This window comes from Harpia harpyja, chromosome 4 (assembly GCF_026419915.1).
Source record: "Harpia harpyja isolate bHarHar1 chromosome 4, bHarHar1 primary haplotype, whole genome shotgun sequence".
NCBI lineage: Eukaryota > Metazoa > Chordata > Aves > Accipitriformes > Accipitridae > Harpia > Harpia harpyja.
Window position 1 is genome coordinate 72,410,829 of NC_068943.1, and position 18,291 is coordinate 72,429,119.

Genomic DNA, 18,291 nt, shown 5'->3' on the forward strand with positions numbered 1-18,291 from the left:
ATATTTATTGTGCATCAGTGCAGGCCCATTGTCTAACATTTCTGGGGTAACTGACCCCCTCTTAAGCCCCCAGAATAAGATTTGTAACTTTTTTTTATTTATCTTCCTGGAAAAATTTTAAGTTGTCTACAATACACTCGTTACCCAACAGATCCTCCTTCATTCTGTGAATGGAACAGCATTTTATGAAACTAGTCTAAAATATACGAATATGAGTAAGACAAGCAACAAGTAACAGAGTATGCGAGATAAATACTTGGATTTTTTTTTTCCTTTCATAGTTCAAGAAGGAGGCTAATCACAGTATTCTCAAGGAAAATTCAGTACTTCCCAGATGCCGTGAAAAAAAAAAAAAATCTTAATCCCTGTTACTAACAAAAGTTATAATTAAGAACTATTCCATTCACTAATAAGCTTTAAATTACCTTTTAAATTGTCATCTGTCAACACTCTGCTGAGAACACACACCCCCAGCACCCACCCCAAAATAAAAAACAAACAAACAAAAAAACCAGCCAATGTCTGTCTACAGCACCTCAAACCTCCAGTCCTTCACTATCCCTCATTAAAATTCAGATTTAAAAAAAACTTAACTGGTATTGAGTATATCAAAATCATGCTATATATTCCCATTTACCTGATGAAAGGAAGATTAAAAAAAAATCTGATCTGCAAGAATGGACTTCATGTATGCACACTCTAAACTCCCTAGTTACTCTTCAGCTTCTCTAGTAAGAACTGCCCTGTATCCACTCTGAAAGCTACAAACACATGGCATTGTCTTTATTTCCAGCTGAGCATGTTACTTTTCCAACAGGCTTAATGCCTTGGAACCTGGGAAACAAATACTTAAGTTCTGTAATTCAGTGTTTGATAAAACCAAATTAATTTATTAAATAAAATGCTCCAGTTCATTGTTGTAATAGAGGGTTGTGCACAAGTCTTTTTAAAATATATTTAGAGGAGAGTTATTAGAACATACACCTTTTGCAAACCAACAGGAAGCGCAATTATAACAGAAACAAAACCCCCACACCATACAGTAATACCACACGGCCCACTGATACTCCCAGCAGTGCAAGTCTATCAAGTATTTTACATACATACGTATGTAAAATGTTCTTTACAGCTAAGAGATTACCAAATCACACACATAAAACAGAGAGGCTTACTGCTTGGGGCACAACTGGTGCTGCAGCTCCTACATGAATCGCATCATAGGGAGCTTCTTCTGCATATCCCATTCTTCCATCTCCCACTGCAAGAAAACACTTTTTTTTTTAACATTTTCAAACAGAGTGGAGAAAACAGCTGATCTGCCATATCTATAGGTAGATAAACAGCTATGCTCAGATTTCAACTAAAATTCTGCTGAGCAGTAATAACATGATGAAGTCAGTTTAAAAATATTAACACAATTGTAAAATAGATGCAACAAAACACCCTCATACTTACATACACACACTTACAAAAGATACAAAATACTACTGAAGCACCTGAAATCAGAAAGCATGGATTTATAATGAAAGTTCTTGGGAGACACATGATCCACCCAGAAAAGATACTTAAGTATTTATGTGCCCTACCATTCCAATGCAGGTGACTTTTCCCCTCATTTACCCTCTCAAAACATAAGCTTTGCTTTGCCTTGCCTTCACACACACTGCTCCTAAACATAATGCAAATCATAAGTCTAAAACATTAAATCTCAGAAGCACGTATCAGAAGACTCCAAAGGTGAGGAAAAGACAAAGCAAGTATTCACATGGACTATACACCTATAACTGCACTACTGGTTGGAATGAAAGTCCACACCTACATTTATACATTAATGCAGTATGCCACTAATCCCCACACACATCCCCCTTTGCCAGCAGATGGGTCTCACTATCCTTCCTGCAGACAATTTGCTGGATTAACACGGATAGGCAGGTCAGACCTGTGGCTAAGGCTCCAGGTGGTTGCTTGGAAGATGTTAGGAGTAATTAAGTCATTCAGAGGACTACGGATGCAGCTTCAGCTTTGGTGGAAAACTCATGGAGAAGCACCCTATCACAGATGTCTCATACCATCCCAGTTATGCAGGATGAAAGGGGAACAGATTGGATTTTTTTAAGCCACTGAAATGTAGCAAACTAAACTAGACTTTGAGTTAAGTTTTGAAAGAAGATGATGTGAATGTGGCATCCACAGTATTTACAGGAAACCAATGGGAAATTCAGAGCATGTTAAGCAAGCTCTCTCTGGAGTTATTTAGGAACAAAAGAAGCAAATGAAGCTAAACCATCCATAAATTCATACTCAGTAAGTCCCAGTAACCAGTCAAGAAGAAAAAGCAAGGAGGCTAATGAACATAGTCCTCTGCTCAGCACAAGTAGTTGTTTGGGGTTTCCCTGTCTTCAGACTGAGCTTCAACCTCTGTGCAATCACTATTATCACAGGTTAATTAAAAGGCTGAATGAATCAAAAGTTCTAAACCCCCACCAGAGGCTGAAAGTTTGTCAACTTTTTGCCTTGCAGCAACTCACAAGGCAGGAAAAATACATGGTGGCCATAGCAGGTTTCATTTTGTTCTCAGTGACAGTGAGGGCCACCTGGACAGTAACACCACCCTTAAGTATCCAAGAGTGTACAGGAAGATCTGGACAGCTTCTTGAAACAATTAAAATTGGGGAGTTTGTCAGCTTTCATATTAGGTCCTGGAACAAGACCCTACAAAAACCTTCTACACCCAAAGCTTAAAGACTATAAGAGAGCACTTTTTCTCAGTAGCTGAGAACCCCCTTAAAGCTCAGTGACTTATTTCCTCCTATCATCAATTCTGACCAGCACAAGCTCCAACCAAGGGCCATAGGCAGAAGCTGCCAAGAACTACCAATGCTTCAAGAGAACTCATGCCTATTGATCACCAATTCCACTAAGTCGGCTTCCATTACTGTTGCCAGCAATGAAAGTTCCAGTATTTCCAGGGCTTAATCTCTCTGACTCTGCCAAAGTGGGTCCTCCCAGAATAACCACTTCAAGGCAATCAAGTATATCATTTACATTTGCTTATATCTTAGCAGGACTGCACACCTCCTCTAAAAAGGAAGCAGTGATGTGTTACTGTATCAAGCTGCTGTTCCATCAGAGAAGGCAATGGAGAAACACTTCTTTAGCTCAGAGATACTGCTTTGAATGCTGTTAATTACACAGGGAGACAGACCCTCATTCCTTAAGATGCAGCAGTAGGCATTAGAAGCAGTGATCTCCAGTACTGCTGGCAAAAGAAGAGATTGCTAAGTTGAAGAAACAGCTGTGAAAGAAACTGCTAAGTTGTCTTCTGAAGAACACCACAGGTATTCTGGGACTTAAATGCACCTTGTGCGCTGTCCAGAGAACTCTGAATGGGACTTCGGCACATCTTATTACTTCACTGGCAGTGGTAAAAAGGACCCAAAACATCTAAACCCTTTGCTCTTAGAATCAGTAGTCCAAACCAAAGCTACCATCTTCAGAATCAGCACACACCCACAAAAAAAAAAAAAAAAAATAAAAATCACGCTCCTTTATATGCATCAAGCATGGCATGGCTCTTCCCTTTTAACAACCACAAAAAATTCTGGCTACAGCAGCCAGGTATATATCCACCCACAATGGGAACACACTTTTAGATATCCAGAAGATTAAAAAAAAAAAGTTAAGCTGTCATTCATATATTCAATGTGATACAAATTATTATCCAACGTCCAAGTGGAAACAGCAGCCCAAATTTTGAGCTTGTGCTTACATCCTGAGTAACATCACCTATCCTACTAAGATCTCCAGTTACATGCAGCCTGTTAATGAAGTAATCGTGGTGGCGGGTGGTGATGAGGGGGGAAGCAGTGTCAGAACTTTCTGACGTAAAAGGGTTTTGTAGCTTGTTTTTGAACCTAGACCTGATCTACTGATCATGGTACTCAAGCCTTCAGTGTCTCTATGCAGATCTGTTTCACGCAGAGTTGTAGTATGAGCACAGAAACAGAAAAAAACTACTTCACTGTGGTTAGAATACCCTTATCCCCTCTGGCTATGCCTGCATCAGCAAATAGTGCAGTACAATAGAAGCAGATCTGTACAGCAAAAGAGTTTTTGCTGAGAACCTGATGTCCATGCAACATATGCATTTCAAAATGATCACTCTGGTCTAGCTCTAGTCTTACTGGCTTAATAGCCATTAACATATCAAACATATTTGGTTGCTTCTCATAATCCAGTCTAGTTTCATCCAAAAGGAATCAAAGTTTGTGCTCTCCAGGGGTACTCTCATGTGAGTCAGTGTGGTAAGTAGAAGCAGTTGAGAGATTCACCTCAAAGGCACCCTCCTGATTTTAAGAAAAGGCAAAACAAAAAACAAACCACACCAAAAAAAGCAAAAAAACCCCACAAACTAACATAGACATACCCTAAGTATACCTATTCCCAAGTTCTCAGTGCAGTTCTGTTACTGAGACACCCCAAAATGATGTTGATGCTTCTGAAATAATGGTATATCAGAGGTGTGACAAAGCAATGGAGAATGTTTGAAGCCTACTTCTGAAAAGCCAGCAACTGACTTACCTAGTCTTAATTCATACAGTTCCCATCACCAATCAGCTCTGGGTTTTCAGGGGGTTTTAGTGTGTGTGTGTTGGGGAGGGGGGTGTTTCGGGGTTGGGTTTTTTTGTTGTTTTGTTTTAAAAACCAGCTTGCTCTGGATTCTGGCTCCACATCAAAGAATTTCCAGGAATCCAGCACAGCTGAAACATTCTTCTTCACCTAATTCACAAAAGTGCTACTTGTCCATCTGTACTTTTTTAAATGTACCTCACAACAAAACTGTTCAGAAGTCTCTTCGTTATCCTGCTACATAGTCAAACATAATATAGATGATGTTGTTTACTTCAAATTCTAGACTCCCAAGAGCAGAGTCTGTTTCAGATATAACCAGAAGCATAAGTCCAAATTGCTCTTGTACAGCAACAATGGAAATTATCCCCCCATACCACCTCTCCAGCCCCAACAGTCTCAGTATAACTTCTTTTCCAAGAAAGTTTAAGGCAAAGTGTTCTCAGTGAGCTATGCTGCATTTTATAGACATGTACAAGTACACATGTACAATGTGTCAATTGGCTTATTTAAAAAAGATTTAGAAAAGTCCCTCATTTACAAAAAAAGACCAGGAATCAAAATAGTAATTAAGGTGAGAGCCAAACATCACATAATAATCATTTTTCCAAGCACTCTTATAAGAAGCCTCAAAATAATCCAGATCTTCAACTTTTTTTAAACTTAACGAATAGAATGATAATGAAGGGAATGCTCTCCTCCTGCCAGCTTTGCATCTTGTAGGGAAAAAAAAAAAAAAGCATCTTTTTCTTTTTATTTAAAAAAGTATTATTTAAAACAATTCACTGTCCTTGTATAATTTTAACATTTCCTCTCAGTAACTCTCATTGAATTAGTTTGGTGTCAGTTAATCACTTCCCTAACATACAAATACTATTAATTTTAAAAACAAGTGAAATAAACTTCGGTGATGCATATTGCCAATCTAGTACTTTTTCCACTCGACTCTGAGTGCAGCTTTCTCAATTACTATATCAGAAGTATGAAGGCTTTGTTAAAACCCTCAACTTTTGATGACAGTACATTTATTCAAGAAAAGTTGTGAATTCAAACCCTAATTTAAGTACCAAATTTAACATGACAGACCTTCAGCATGTAAAGTATTTTCACCGGAAAACACTTCCCTGTTAAGCTTCTCTAATAGAATAATTACATATTCTTTAAGATTACCAGAAGTCATATTCTCAAAACTGTGTGAAGATGATATTTTTCAAAGGCCTAAAGACAACTTTGATTTTAAAATTTTCATTTGGCTCTTCTTTCTTTGGTTTAACTTCTTAAATTAGAATTTTTAATCACATCCAATTCCAGTCATTTTCAACCAGCTGCTAGAAAGAATATCAGTTTAATTAGTAAGTATATCAGTCTGATGCTCACCAATCAGTTTCACTCTTCCTGAAGACAGCAATGTGGGATCATCTTTTTTGACATTATTTATTGAGTCATCTACTAGTTCTTTGATATGATCAATTCCTACAACTTGTCCTTTGGGACCAACCTGGAATAAAAATATACAGTTGAATAATTTCTGCTAGTTTTGATTTATTTATAGAATGAGTATTTCTATCTCCTGAGCCCATTTCTCTAAAATCAAAACAAAAACAGTAAAGTGGTAGTATATTTTCCCAATGTTATTAAAACTACTGCTTGGAATGACACATGCTGACTGCTAGAAGCAACTGGTAATTAAAGTTTGTCAGTACAGTCTTATAAATGCTTATTATAGTCATCTTTTTGAGATGTGATTCAGGTAAGTTATACTATTAGTGGAGATTTCTTCTCTGAATTTTTACAAGTTAAATTTGATCATGAGTGTTTGCATTACCTGCAACAGAAAGTAACAACTTCGAGGACAAAGACTAGAACTAATCTCCTTTCATGTTGAATAAACTTACTTAAAGATTAAGGTTTTTCTGGAGAAGATTACTTCAAGGAAAATAGTTAAGTCATGCATTTTGTTCTAAGTTATCTCAAGAGTCCTATTCTTCCAGAAGCAAATGCAGCAATTAACAGTGAGGGACAAACTACCTACCTTCCACCTACCCTTGCATTCATGAATCTACTTTCAGATTTACAGCTCTCTTCCACAGGAAGAGTGGAACTTTTGAGAGCTCATAACTCACAAAAGGTCACAAAAGATCTGTGTATTCTGAGGGGAAAAAAGGCCTGCTAACAAAAAACTCCTCCATTACAGGTATTTCTTCTGGAATTGTGTCTTTATTCCAGAAAAACTATTCCAATTTTGGAAAGAGGAGAAAAAGAATTCCAATCTTAAAATCTGACCATTTTTAACAGGATCCAGCTCAAAGAACACAATGGCACAGTATGTCCTAGCAGCCCATGTTGTCATATGACTTTGTCTTTGGACACATTTGAATGCATTGGTTATGTTTCTGCATATTACATTTTAATGTTGCTAAGACATGGAAAATTAACAACTGCATATCAGTATCATGGGGATTTTTTTCTGTTTTTATTATGGACAAGTTCTATGTTAAAAACATCAAGAGCAGTTTTATCTCTTGTTTTTCAAGTGGAAGACAACCAGCCTAGCCTTTGAAACAGAGCAAGACAAATGGCAAGTTTTCACTATGACAACCACAGGTTGTTATTTGGAGGAATGTCTGGCAGTCAGTTGTACCAGAAGCTGAAAAAAGATCCACTGTACTCCGAAGAGTAACGTCACAGAAATTAAAATTTAGCAAAATGGTCATAGCATGAAATAGCCTGATAAAAGTAAGAGAACCTCCTGCTGCATGTCACAGTCCTCATCAATTACTTCTGTCTATTACCCTGGAGCTTTGACATGTGTGCAATTGAGACAATAGCAAAATGGCACAACTTTTTGGATCTCCATGGTCTGTTTGGAATAAAAATATACCCCACTCTTTTTATAATTCCAGTACTTACAGGATGAAAACTACAATTCATTTCATTTGCCAGCAGCCTTTAAAAGCAAATAAACTTAAGTTTGTATGTTATGCAGGTAAGTTTATCACAGCAGTTTAACATGAAAACCCAAACAAAAATCTTAAAGATGCTCTACTAGTCTAAGTAAACATAAAGCTTTCCCAGAAGTACCACAAATGAGATGATTATCATAGGAGTAAAGCTGTCATGACATCAATGTGCACTCAGGTACCTGAGCCACAAATGCAAGTTATTCATTCTAGATCAAGTAGACTGAAGCAACACCCACATGATCCAGTAAGCACATCCCCAATTGAATTTTGATAGCAAAACACTTTATCATCATTCCCAATAATACACTTCTTTCAAGCATTTGTTACTGTTAGAAAGAACTTTACAGAGAAAGTCAGAGCAGTACATATTGTCTTATCTACGTTCATTCGAGTGGATGAAGCAAGACCCGTATTGCACAGTAGTAATGCTATCAAACAGAACAAAAGCATTTATCCAATGTTTCACAAAACACATCTGTAAGGCATTCCGCAGCATACCACCAAGGAGGATTCAGAAGAGGAACATGACATTTATATGGCAATAAAAAGATAGTGTGATTAACGTCAGCAAAATTGGAAAGATATTTCCTTTTTGTGGTAATTCCAACTTCTCTGCAGATGTTTTCAGCTCTTCTTATATAGCTGTTTTAAAAGAAGAAAGTGCGCAACCACAACTTATCACGTCTTATCGAAAATGGCTATTCCTCTATGCATTTGTAACTTTAGTGAGAAATACACATAACTGACAAAAGTTTTAATGCTTGTAGGATTGGAGTTCCCATACAAGCTACTAGCGCTTGATTACTGACTACAAAGTTAGACCAAAAATAATAGGTAGAAAGTTGAATAACTGACATTTAAGATTTCGTCTAAACTGCAATTTGGTTAAATTATTTCAACTACTGTTTTTTTTTTTTAGTTTTGCAGCTAGCACTTAAGAAACCTAGATAATTTTGCTAGTGCATTGCCCAGTCCTAAACATTCTTATCTAATTCTTAACACAGGAAACCAGAAGTGATTGCAGACTCAACACATCAGTGCTTGAAAACAGAAAACTAAGTAGCAAAAAAAAAAAAAAAAGAAAAAGAAAAAAGAAAAAAAGAGAATTTATCATATGCATTAATATTTCAAATTAACTTCTCAGAAAGACAAAAAAATTAAAAAACTATTTGGCAGTTTAATGCAGGTCTCTGCTAGTTGTAAAGCAATGATAAAGTCCTGGAATGAAGAAGGAAGAACTGATTATATTCCACTACATAAATTAGTCGAACAGTACTGTAGTTAAGCCATCAGAAAACAATATTTTTCATCTTTTTTTCCTGATGTAAGATAGGGTGGAACCACAGAGAATTCCTTACCTACAGGTTGAACAACCCAGAGATTAAGTTACTTGGAGAAGATGTAAAAAGAATATAAATTAATACCTACCTTAGGAAAGATTAAATGGATACTTATAGTGATGCTCACACAATATAGTAACAAGAAAAAAAAAGTTAAAATTCAAAGACAACTTACATACATACAATATATGTTCTTGTGGAAATAGGATTCTTTTAGGTCTCACTAAGCTCTCATCATAGCAGGAAGACATGACAATTGATCACAATGAGAACATTCATAGCCACACAAGATAATGTAAAAATTGGGCTGGACAAGACAAACACCACCTTCCTTCAAGCTATAAAGCAACCACTAAGATGTAGTCAAAAAAAAAAAACTTCCCCTCTAGGCAGTTTCTTCACCATCACACGATTTACTGGATCCTTTAACTCAACCATCTAGTATCAGCTAGGGTAAGAAATAGGTACTAATCATACCCAGGAGAGTAAATTATTTTTCGTATAATACACATCAGTCCACTGTATGAAGGATGGGGTCTTTTTCCCCCTTTAATTCAGAGTTACGCCGCAGTTCAAGCAGTTCTGATGATCAAGCGATTAAACTAATTATCTCACCATTCGCGAAAAGCATGCCGTAAGGATTCCACTTCCAGATCCTACATCAAGTGCTTTGGCTCCTTCATGTAACTGATCAGACAGAAGCTCAAGAGCATACGCATGCTAAGAGAAGACGACAGAGACAGAAAATTTCAAAATATTTTAAGTGCCTATTTTACCCAATATATGTTCATTTCTTCAGTGATTTTGGGCAATGGACTGAGGATTCATGTCAGAAATTTCAGAAATATTTTCTATTACAAAAAAAGCGGGGGGGGGGAGTTAACACAATATAATCATTCATCGACTTCAACAAATTGTGTGTGTGTATTTTTTTTTAATTTTTTTTTTAGTATATATAAACTCATCTGACCATTCAAGCTTCTAGCACACACTCAATTTATATATAGTTATTGGGAGAGACACCATAAACCAATTTAATTATCTTCAGGTCTGGTAGCTCTTACTGTTCCAGCAGTATATGGCCCATAAAGAATTCAGCTTGTCATTATGCTATATATATTGGAATAAGCTGGGACAGAGGCTAGCTAGGAAGAAGCAGCTCTGGACCATCAAGGAAAATGGCTATTAAAACTATCTCTTGTACTACCTGCACACTTGCTGAATCAAAGAGGAAAAAGGAGTTGCCTTTTACAAAGGCAGATAGCCAGGCTCATATACGAAATGCAGTAGGCTACAGAAACACTTAATGAGTTTTGCTTTCCTACGTGGTGAACCAATACACAAACTAAGCTTAGGTCACGCACTAAAAAAACCAGTTCATTCTTTAATGTTTCAGAGATAGCCATTACAACAGTCTTACGACTTAATCCATCACACCCAGAAAACGGAAATAATTAGAACATTTATTTTTAACATTTGCTTAGAGAATACATTTCCTTTTTGCTCTAATACTTCATATACTACTACTGCTAAGCATAAGGTAACTCAAAGATAATGACTTAGTTAAAATTTTGAAAACATAATTCATACTTATTTTCTCCCTTAGCCACAGGACTTCTTTCTGTCTTTCCTTGAATAAAATTGTTAACATTTCTATAAGAAATTCCTGATTTTTCATATTGATAACTAAATGAATTCTAACCCAACTAGGTAGTTTTTCATCAAGAGGAACAGATTTTTACTATGTTTTGACACCTTCCAAACATTGCAAGGACAAAATATATGCTTCTATTCATCCTTCGCCTCAAAGAAACACAGAAAAATTATGTCTGTGCTAGATCTATGTACTGAAATCCCCTCTTAACGCTCAGTCATTAATGCCCTGGTCTCAAACCACTTGGCAAAAACCCCTGCATCTCAGTATAACGTTTTGGATTTTTTTTCCCTGTGCAAAGAATTAAAAGCATTACAGCAATACCATACTATAGAAATCATTGTTATCAACTCCTGAATTTTTGTGGGTTTTTTAAATTACAGAGTCAGAGTAATTAGGTTGGAAAGGATCTCTGGAAAACCTGTAGTCCAACCCTCTTTCAACACAGGGGCAATTTGACTGCTTAGAGCCCCATCCAGTCAGCTGCTTTGTATGTCAAAGAACAGAATTTCCACAATCTGCGAAATCTGTTCCAGTGCTTAACTACCCTCAAAGGGAATTTTTTTTTCACCCTAGAAACTAATCAGAATTTCCCACATTGCATTTTTTTGTCCACTACTCCTCACCCTATCACTGCGCATCTCCAAGAAAAGTCTGGCTCAATCTTCTCTGTGCCCTCGCACTAGGCAGTTCACAACAACATCACTGCAATCAACTGTTCATTAAATTGGTTAGGATAAATATTTTATTTCAGAAGCATTTAGATGTTTTTAAAATCACCTATACTAATCACGTAATTTTTAAGCTTACCATATGTGGAGCACTGATTGTTGCTTGGAAACCTGTAAAACAAGAGAATGGAAGCACATGTTGATCATTGTTCAGAAAGCAAATGCAATACCTTAATTGTTGCCCTCATTCAGGGCACTACACACAGCCCTCATTACATAGGTGCTCTACTTCAGAAGTGAGTTAAGGTACATCATCTGAAAGCTATGCCATGTCAGCTCTGGACAGGAAAAAAAAAAAAAAGGTTCTATCCTTGATCTCAGTTACAATCTCCATTTTGTCACTATATTGCCTTAGCTTGATCAAGTGTGTTGAATTCAGAAGAGTAATGTCTCCCAGAATAACATAATGCCTTTTTCACTCAGTCCCCTACTTAAAACCCTGAATTTGTTAGTTTAACTTTGATGTGGTGGGGACCATAGGACATCCAGAGACAATAACCTCATCTATTTTGCAACCAGCACACATCTATGAGAAAACATGGACAAACACTTACCTATATTTGTTTCTCTGAAGGTATAAGTTTTGAGTATGCGTGTATCTTAAAAGATTTTTGAATTTTCCTATACAACTAATAAAAACCTAATACAATTCCTAATTCTCACCATCCAGTATTAAAGAAAAAAATTCAAGAATTTTCCTATACAAATAACAAAATCCCATTACCATTCATAGTTCTCACCGCCCACTAATAAGGGGGGGGTGGGGTGCAAATCAAGAAAACAGAAATTAGTACATTCTCATAATTCATTCTCCTGCCTTGAAAAGATAAAGCTGTGATCTGGATGGGAAACAACTGTCCTATCAGTAGATCTTCCCGTTTAAAGCCTATTTTCATATCAAAAAAATCTCATGTAAAGGTGTAAGAAACTCCACACTGACCTCAACTGAATCATTTCTGTAAAGAGAGAGACTGTTTCTGACTTAAACTGGATACAAATTATTTTTAAGTATTTAAACATCATCTGCACCACCACAAATTGCTGTGGTTTAAAAAATAAATACATATTTACACATTAATACATTAATATTGACTAAAGAACATCTATCTGATGTATCCACGTATGCCAATTGCATTCCATAACAAATTGAAACTTACTTAAAAGGTATTGAATAAACTGATAAAGAACTAAACAAGCTTCCAAGTTTAAAAAAGTATGTTCACATTCTTAACATATATATGACAAAGGCAGTCACAGTTATGCAAATTAGAACAATCTCAATCGTTTTTACAAGATGGTCTTACCTATAGACTGTGGAGAATCCATATAAGGGTTGTATTTTGCATAGTGGCAACGGTCTGTAGCCAGCATTACTTCAAATACCTTGTCTGATTTGATTATTCCATTTTCTAGAAACAAATAAATAAAATTGAAGGCATTGTTTCTCTTCTGCAATGCAACGGCATGTGAAATACATTAATATAGTCCTAATATTGTGAGAAATCATGCTACCTTACCCTCTTTAACACTCTAACCCTCATCATACTAGAATTTAAGCTGTGGTCCATAGATCAAACAATGCTTAAGCCAGTGAACTTTGAACAAGACTTTCCCACCAGTTACAGATGCTTTTCTGAAACAGTAGAGACCATTTGCAGAGATCTACCCCCTAGAAAAACTGAACTTCATGCACACTTTTGATATTCCTGAAAACATAATCAATAAGAAACCGATACTACTCTGCACACCAAACAAGATATACTTCATATTCCTAAGGAGCTATATAAGTGAGTAGTTATTGAAAAAAAATATACAAAAGCAGATTAGAAATGTGAAGCTGCAGCATCCTTGCTCAGTATTTTATTTTCAAGATCTTTTTCCCTTTTGTGTTGGCAAAAGCAAAAAATCCTTTTGTAAAGAAACTCCTACAGAATCAGAATTCTTACGCTGGGGCAGACTGAGGACAAAGATTTTATATCAAAACACTTTGAATCTTTGTTCACTTTTCAAAATAAAATGTAAGTGCACATGCATGTAAAATGTCAGAAGCACTGTGCAGTGCAGCCATCTTTCCTTGCAATTTTACTGAATTTATAACATTGACACTTCTTTTTTTAAAGTTCTGAAGACATTTATGAATAACAGAAAATTTTAGAAAACAAATGGAAGAAATTAATTAATCACTTATGTTAAAAGACACAGAAAACTACAAATATCTGAAATTTCAACAATGGATTGCTTCATTGAACTACTTACTTTAAACAAGGAAGATTTATTTGGAAAATTATACTTAAAAGGAAAAAAATAGATAATTTGAGTATCTTTAAAATCTAACCCAAAATGCAGTAATGTAAGATCAGATTAAGGAGCTTTTGTAAGATTGTCCTAACTGACATCACACCAGTGGTTTTTTTAAAGTACTACCAACACTAACACACCTGTGCCCAGGCCTGGGCTAACTTCTGCAGAGGCTTCCCTGACTGTTTACAGTGTGCTCCCAACTACCCTTATCAATCATGGGATTTTCTTTTGGTTTTTCTTATCTACTACCTGTGTCCAGGATTTAATTATCCTATATAATAGAGGCTTGAATTCAGAGAGCAAAATAACCCCTAAAAACATTTTGCTTTTTGGTCTGAAGGCAAAGTATCAAATAGAACTGCAATAGGAATATACTGCCAAACTATTAAGGAAAAGCACAATTCTTTTTAAAAAAATAATTTCTTTTTTAGAATTATTTCTATATCTGGTAAGTCCCAGAAAAAGCATATACTCCCCTCACAGATCACACACATTACACATATTCTGTGCTTTGACTTCATTTAGAACTGTATACTACAGTTCCAGTTAGAGGAAACTCGTCATTTCAATTCAAGTTTTTTAATCTGAGGCAGCAGTTCATAAGTTTACTTGCTGAGCAAAATTGTCCCTCAAAAGAAAACAAACAATCAATCCATTAACATACTGTCACTGACAATATAACCTAGTAAGGAAACAAAAAAAAAAACAAAACCCAAAACCAAAAACGTTTTCCCCTGACCACTTAGAATTAGTTGTATATCAGTTCCGTGAACAAAGCATAGAAACAACAAATCAAAATTTTACTGTTAGATTCTCATTAGGTATCACCAAGAAATTAGTATGTCTAAAATAAATGTACTTTAAAAAAAAAAAGAGAGAGGCAGGAGAATAATCAAAGCTGATTATAACAGGAGTGAAGAGATAAATGTTCTGGGGGATACAAGGGAGGTTAAAAAGCAGCAGCAGAGAAGCACTCAGGAAATATCTAAAATAGCGATTTATTCCTTGAGATTGTGTATTGTGCAGATAGATGTATACATTCTAGAAGGTACAGGTAGCCATCTGCTCTTTACTTTTGTGCCTTGGGGAAAAAGACATGCAGAGAATAAGCAGATCAAGCTTCCAGCTTGAAAGAGCAACTGCAGGGCCCTACTGTAAGGCCGAGAACCTTCTCTGGTTTTCAGGGGACCTTCACTGTACTGCTGTGATTGCAGGCTTCTTCCAAACCTCCTTTTTCATGCTACCCATAATCTGTTTCCCCTTTTCACAAAACTCCATGCCTGCCACCTCTCTCATCTACTCCTGTCATTTTTCTACTTAGGGTATCAGTAAGTAAATTCACCTCTCAGCATTTACAAATTTTATTCCACCTCCATTCTGTTACTTTACTTATATATTTTACCCATTCTTCCCCCAACTTATTTAATCAGAGTGTAAGAGCTCCATGGCAGAGATTGACTGTGGATGTCTGTGCAAAACAATGCACAAAACTTTGTTTCAGCCAAAGTATGTATAACTTTATCAAGTGTGACAGGCAAATGACAAAAAAAAAAAAATCTAAAACAGTAGCTACTAATATTTTACAAATTCTGAACATTCAGGATGCTTTCGTTCAGCAAACACTCATGAGATTTGCTGACTGTTGGACTGTCTTTGATTAGTGTCATCATTTTCATCAGTAAACAAGAAGTTAAGCAAGTTACCCATACTCAGAGTCCCCAGTAGAACCAGTGGGAGAAGCTGGATCTTGTGTCTCAGCCATGTACTTCAATTATTGAATAATGAACCCTCTTCATAAAAAATACATCCTCTCAGCTATGAATGTGGAATTACAGGGTATCACATTATCCCCCCATAGATTAAGTCAGCTTTTCAAATTTGCTTATTATACAATGGAGACAACAACAAATTTTAGGTGGGAATTAAGAAAAGCAAGGAAATCCTAAACAGTAAAGTCAATACTGGCTTTGTAGTAATTTTTTCTGTGTTGATAACAAAAAGAATTTTTCTTGGTCTCATGGTTGAATATAGAGAAACACAGCAACTGCAAGGTACTGAACTCCAATGAAAGTCCTTTCCTGCAACAGTCAGTCCCAAGATGACCAACTGCCAGGATCTTAATTCTGTCTGGAACAAATCTCTGTCAGAATCTGAATTAAGTCCAGAAAACAAGTATATCCCCTAAAAAAGCCAATAATAAAAGTTCATATTGCAAAGAAGACATTCTAATTTCATGCCATATCTAAGTGCCAAAAAACCAAGACAATCAACAGTAAATTATTTATTAATAAAATGCCAATGCAAAACATTTTCTAAATCTTAAAAGAAAGCTATATATTGCAGGAAAACAATTCTCGACTACATATATATTTAAGTTGATTATCCTTTCCAATGATAACATGTACAGAAGACCCTCCTTGTGGAAACTGCTGGGTTTCAAGACACTTATAATCAGTACTGCAAACAAATCAGATGTTAAATTATAAGTGTTTACAAGCAAAGGCTAGTATACAAACACACTATCTTACAGCTTAGTCAAAAGTATACTCTGTTTATTAGACTTGTATCAGCACAACTCCTAAGCTTCAAAGGGCTGAAGCCAAAACGTAACCACTTAAGAGTGGAGCACAGCCTGCAGAGTTCAAGAGTTACTCTGTGCAGAGGCTGCGGCAATGACAATTTGACATAATTGGAGCATGTTTTGAAAACTCACTCTGGTCTGCTTCTTTCCCACAAATAACACCATGAAAACAGGAAAAGAGCTTACAGAGCAGTGCTTGGATTTGAAGGTGGAAATATACCACTGCTGAACGTAACCTGGGAAACTGGGCAGTTGGCTGTCAGAGAGCAAGGAAAAAAGAGCTGAAGTCTGAAAAGGTACCATGGACTTGCAACAAGTAAACAACCTATCTTTTTATTTAGCAACAAATGCATTGCTTATCTTTCAAACAACAGCCTACATCACTGATGGTATCCTGACTGTTGATCAAACAAGTTTCCAACCAAACCATAAAATACTAGCAGTCAACTTTTACACCAACACTAGCTTCCAGATCAGAAAAAGGATGTCTCATTGCCACATGACAAAATCCAGCACATGAGCTTACTATACAAACTATAAACAGCTACTCAGACACCTCCTGTTGCTGGCTTTACATAAACAAAATGCTCATGCAGATCCCAAAACCATTTACTGTGGGACTATTTCAGCATCCACATAGTCTAGTTTCTCCCCAGATTACTTTCTCCATAACCTGAAGTACTGCAGAGTACTTCACTTATGAAGATAACTTTCCAGCAAAAAAGTGATATTTTTAAATCATACAGAGGTCTTCAAGCATGATGCAAAGCACATACAGCTCTATATTACAAAACATGAAATCAAGTAGATTAAAACTACTGAAGTGACAAACAACAGTTTCCAGATGTCTCCATCTGACCCATGCAAACCAGCTAGCAACTTTCAAGAGGGAAGTGGGCTGGAACAGAACCACATCTTGATTTTCAAGCAATGTTAAGTTACTTGGTTTTAAGCAGCTGATCAACTGATGTTTTTAAGGTTGGGGTCTTTTTGTGTGGGGAGAGGAAGGAAAAAGATAGGGAAGAAAGCAGTTCAGTCAATACAATTCTACTGAAGTAACAAGCATAGGAAGATTTCACTGTAAGCCATGAACACAAAGAAAGCACTCTCAACAAGAAATGATGGATCAGCATCCCAAGATCCAATAAAGGACACTGACCCCAAAACATACAAAGCTCTTTGTGCTAAAGAAACTGAAAGTAGGTGTTTGCAAACAAGTGGTTTTTAAACTGCTCATACATACAAACCTCTTGTGCTTTGCTGATAATTTAAGAGTGTCTGCCTCAAACATTCACCTGCATGTCTGTTATCACTATGATTTGGATTCACAATAATACATTATTCAAACAGAACATTGCATACGCTAACTGGAAGGAATCAGTCGAGAGTCCGTCAGAGACACAATGACAGACTGAGGAAAGTAAGGGTCCATCAGAACTAATCTTAGAGTCCAGAAATTAAACACAAAGATCAAATCCCATTAAAATCCCAAAGAGGCAGAAATTAAAAATAAAATTTAAAAAAATTAAAAATATATATTAAATTAGCATCTAAATGCTACTCAACACACGTAGAGATAAAACCACATGGGAACCTAAAGCTAGGTTCAACACAACAAACTAGATGAGTATACAGCCTCAAGATTCAGTTAAAAACAAACTTACCCTCCAAAATTTCACTTCTACTTTATGGGAGTACTCCTTCCCTATTTAATAACGATCACCTTCAAAAACAACCTGTCCATTTTGGTAAAACAGATAAGAGCTCTGTATTCATTTTCATGGATCTGAAAGTCTGCAGATAGCTAATTTAGACATATTTAACCACAGCTGTATTGGTCCCTCATACTGTAGGCCAATGTTGCAAAGTTGATATTAACCATTTTCTTCTCCGGGGGTGGAGAAAGGCATGCTAGCTCTTTGTTCATAGTCCTACAGCACATATCTTTATCACGAAAGCTGTCCATAATGTACTCACATTTATCAAAATGGTTATGTTGTTTTCACCCAAATCTATATCAGCAGCTGAGTGAAGAAACTTTTGGGAGTATATGAAAGGAGAAAGCGACTCTAAGGTTGGGTTCAGGCTGCAA

The 18,291-nt window shown here is 36.3% G+C and overlaps 1 protein-coding gene across 1 annotated transcript in view; it reads right to left on the reverse strand.

Annotated features, from left to right (window-relative positions):
- Positions 1–18,291, reverse strand: part of PCMT1 (protein-L-isoaspartate (D-aspartate) O-methyltransferase) — a 36,010-nt gene that overhangs the window by 10,663 nt on the left and 7,056 nt on the right. The window contains 5 exon segments of the mRNA XM_052784746.1: positions 1,173–1,258; positions 6,007–6,127; positions 9,548–9,652; positions 11,397–11,428; positions 12,622–12,726. Of these exon segments, the coding sequence (XP_052640706.1) occupies positions 1,173–1,258; positions 6,007–6,127; positions 9,548–9,652; positions 11,397–11,428; positions 12,622–12,726 (449 nt within the window).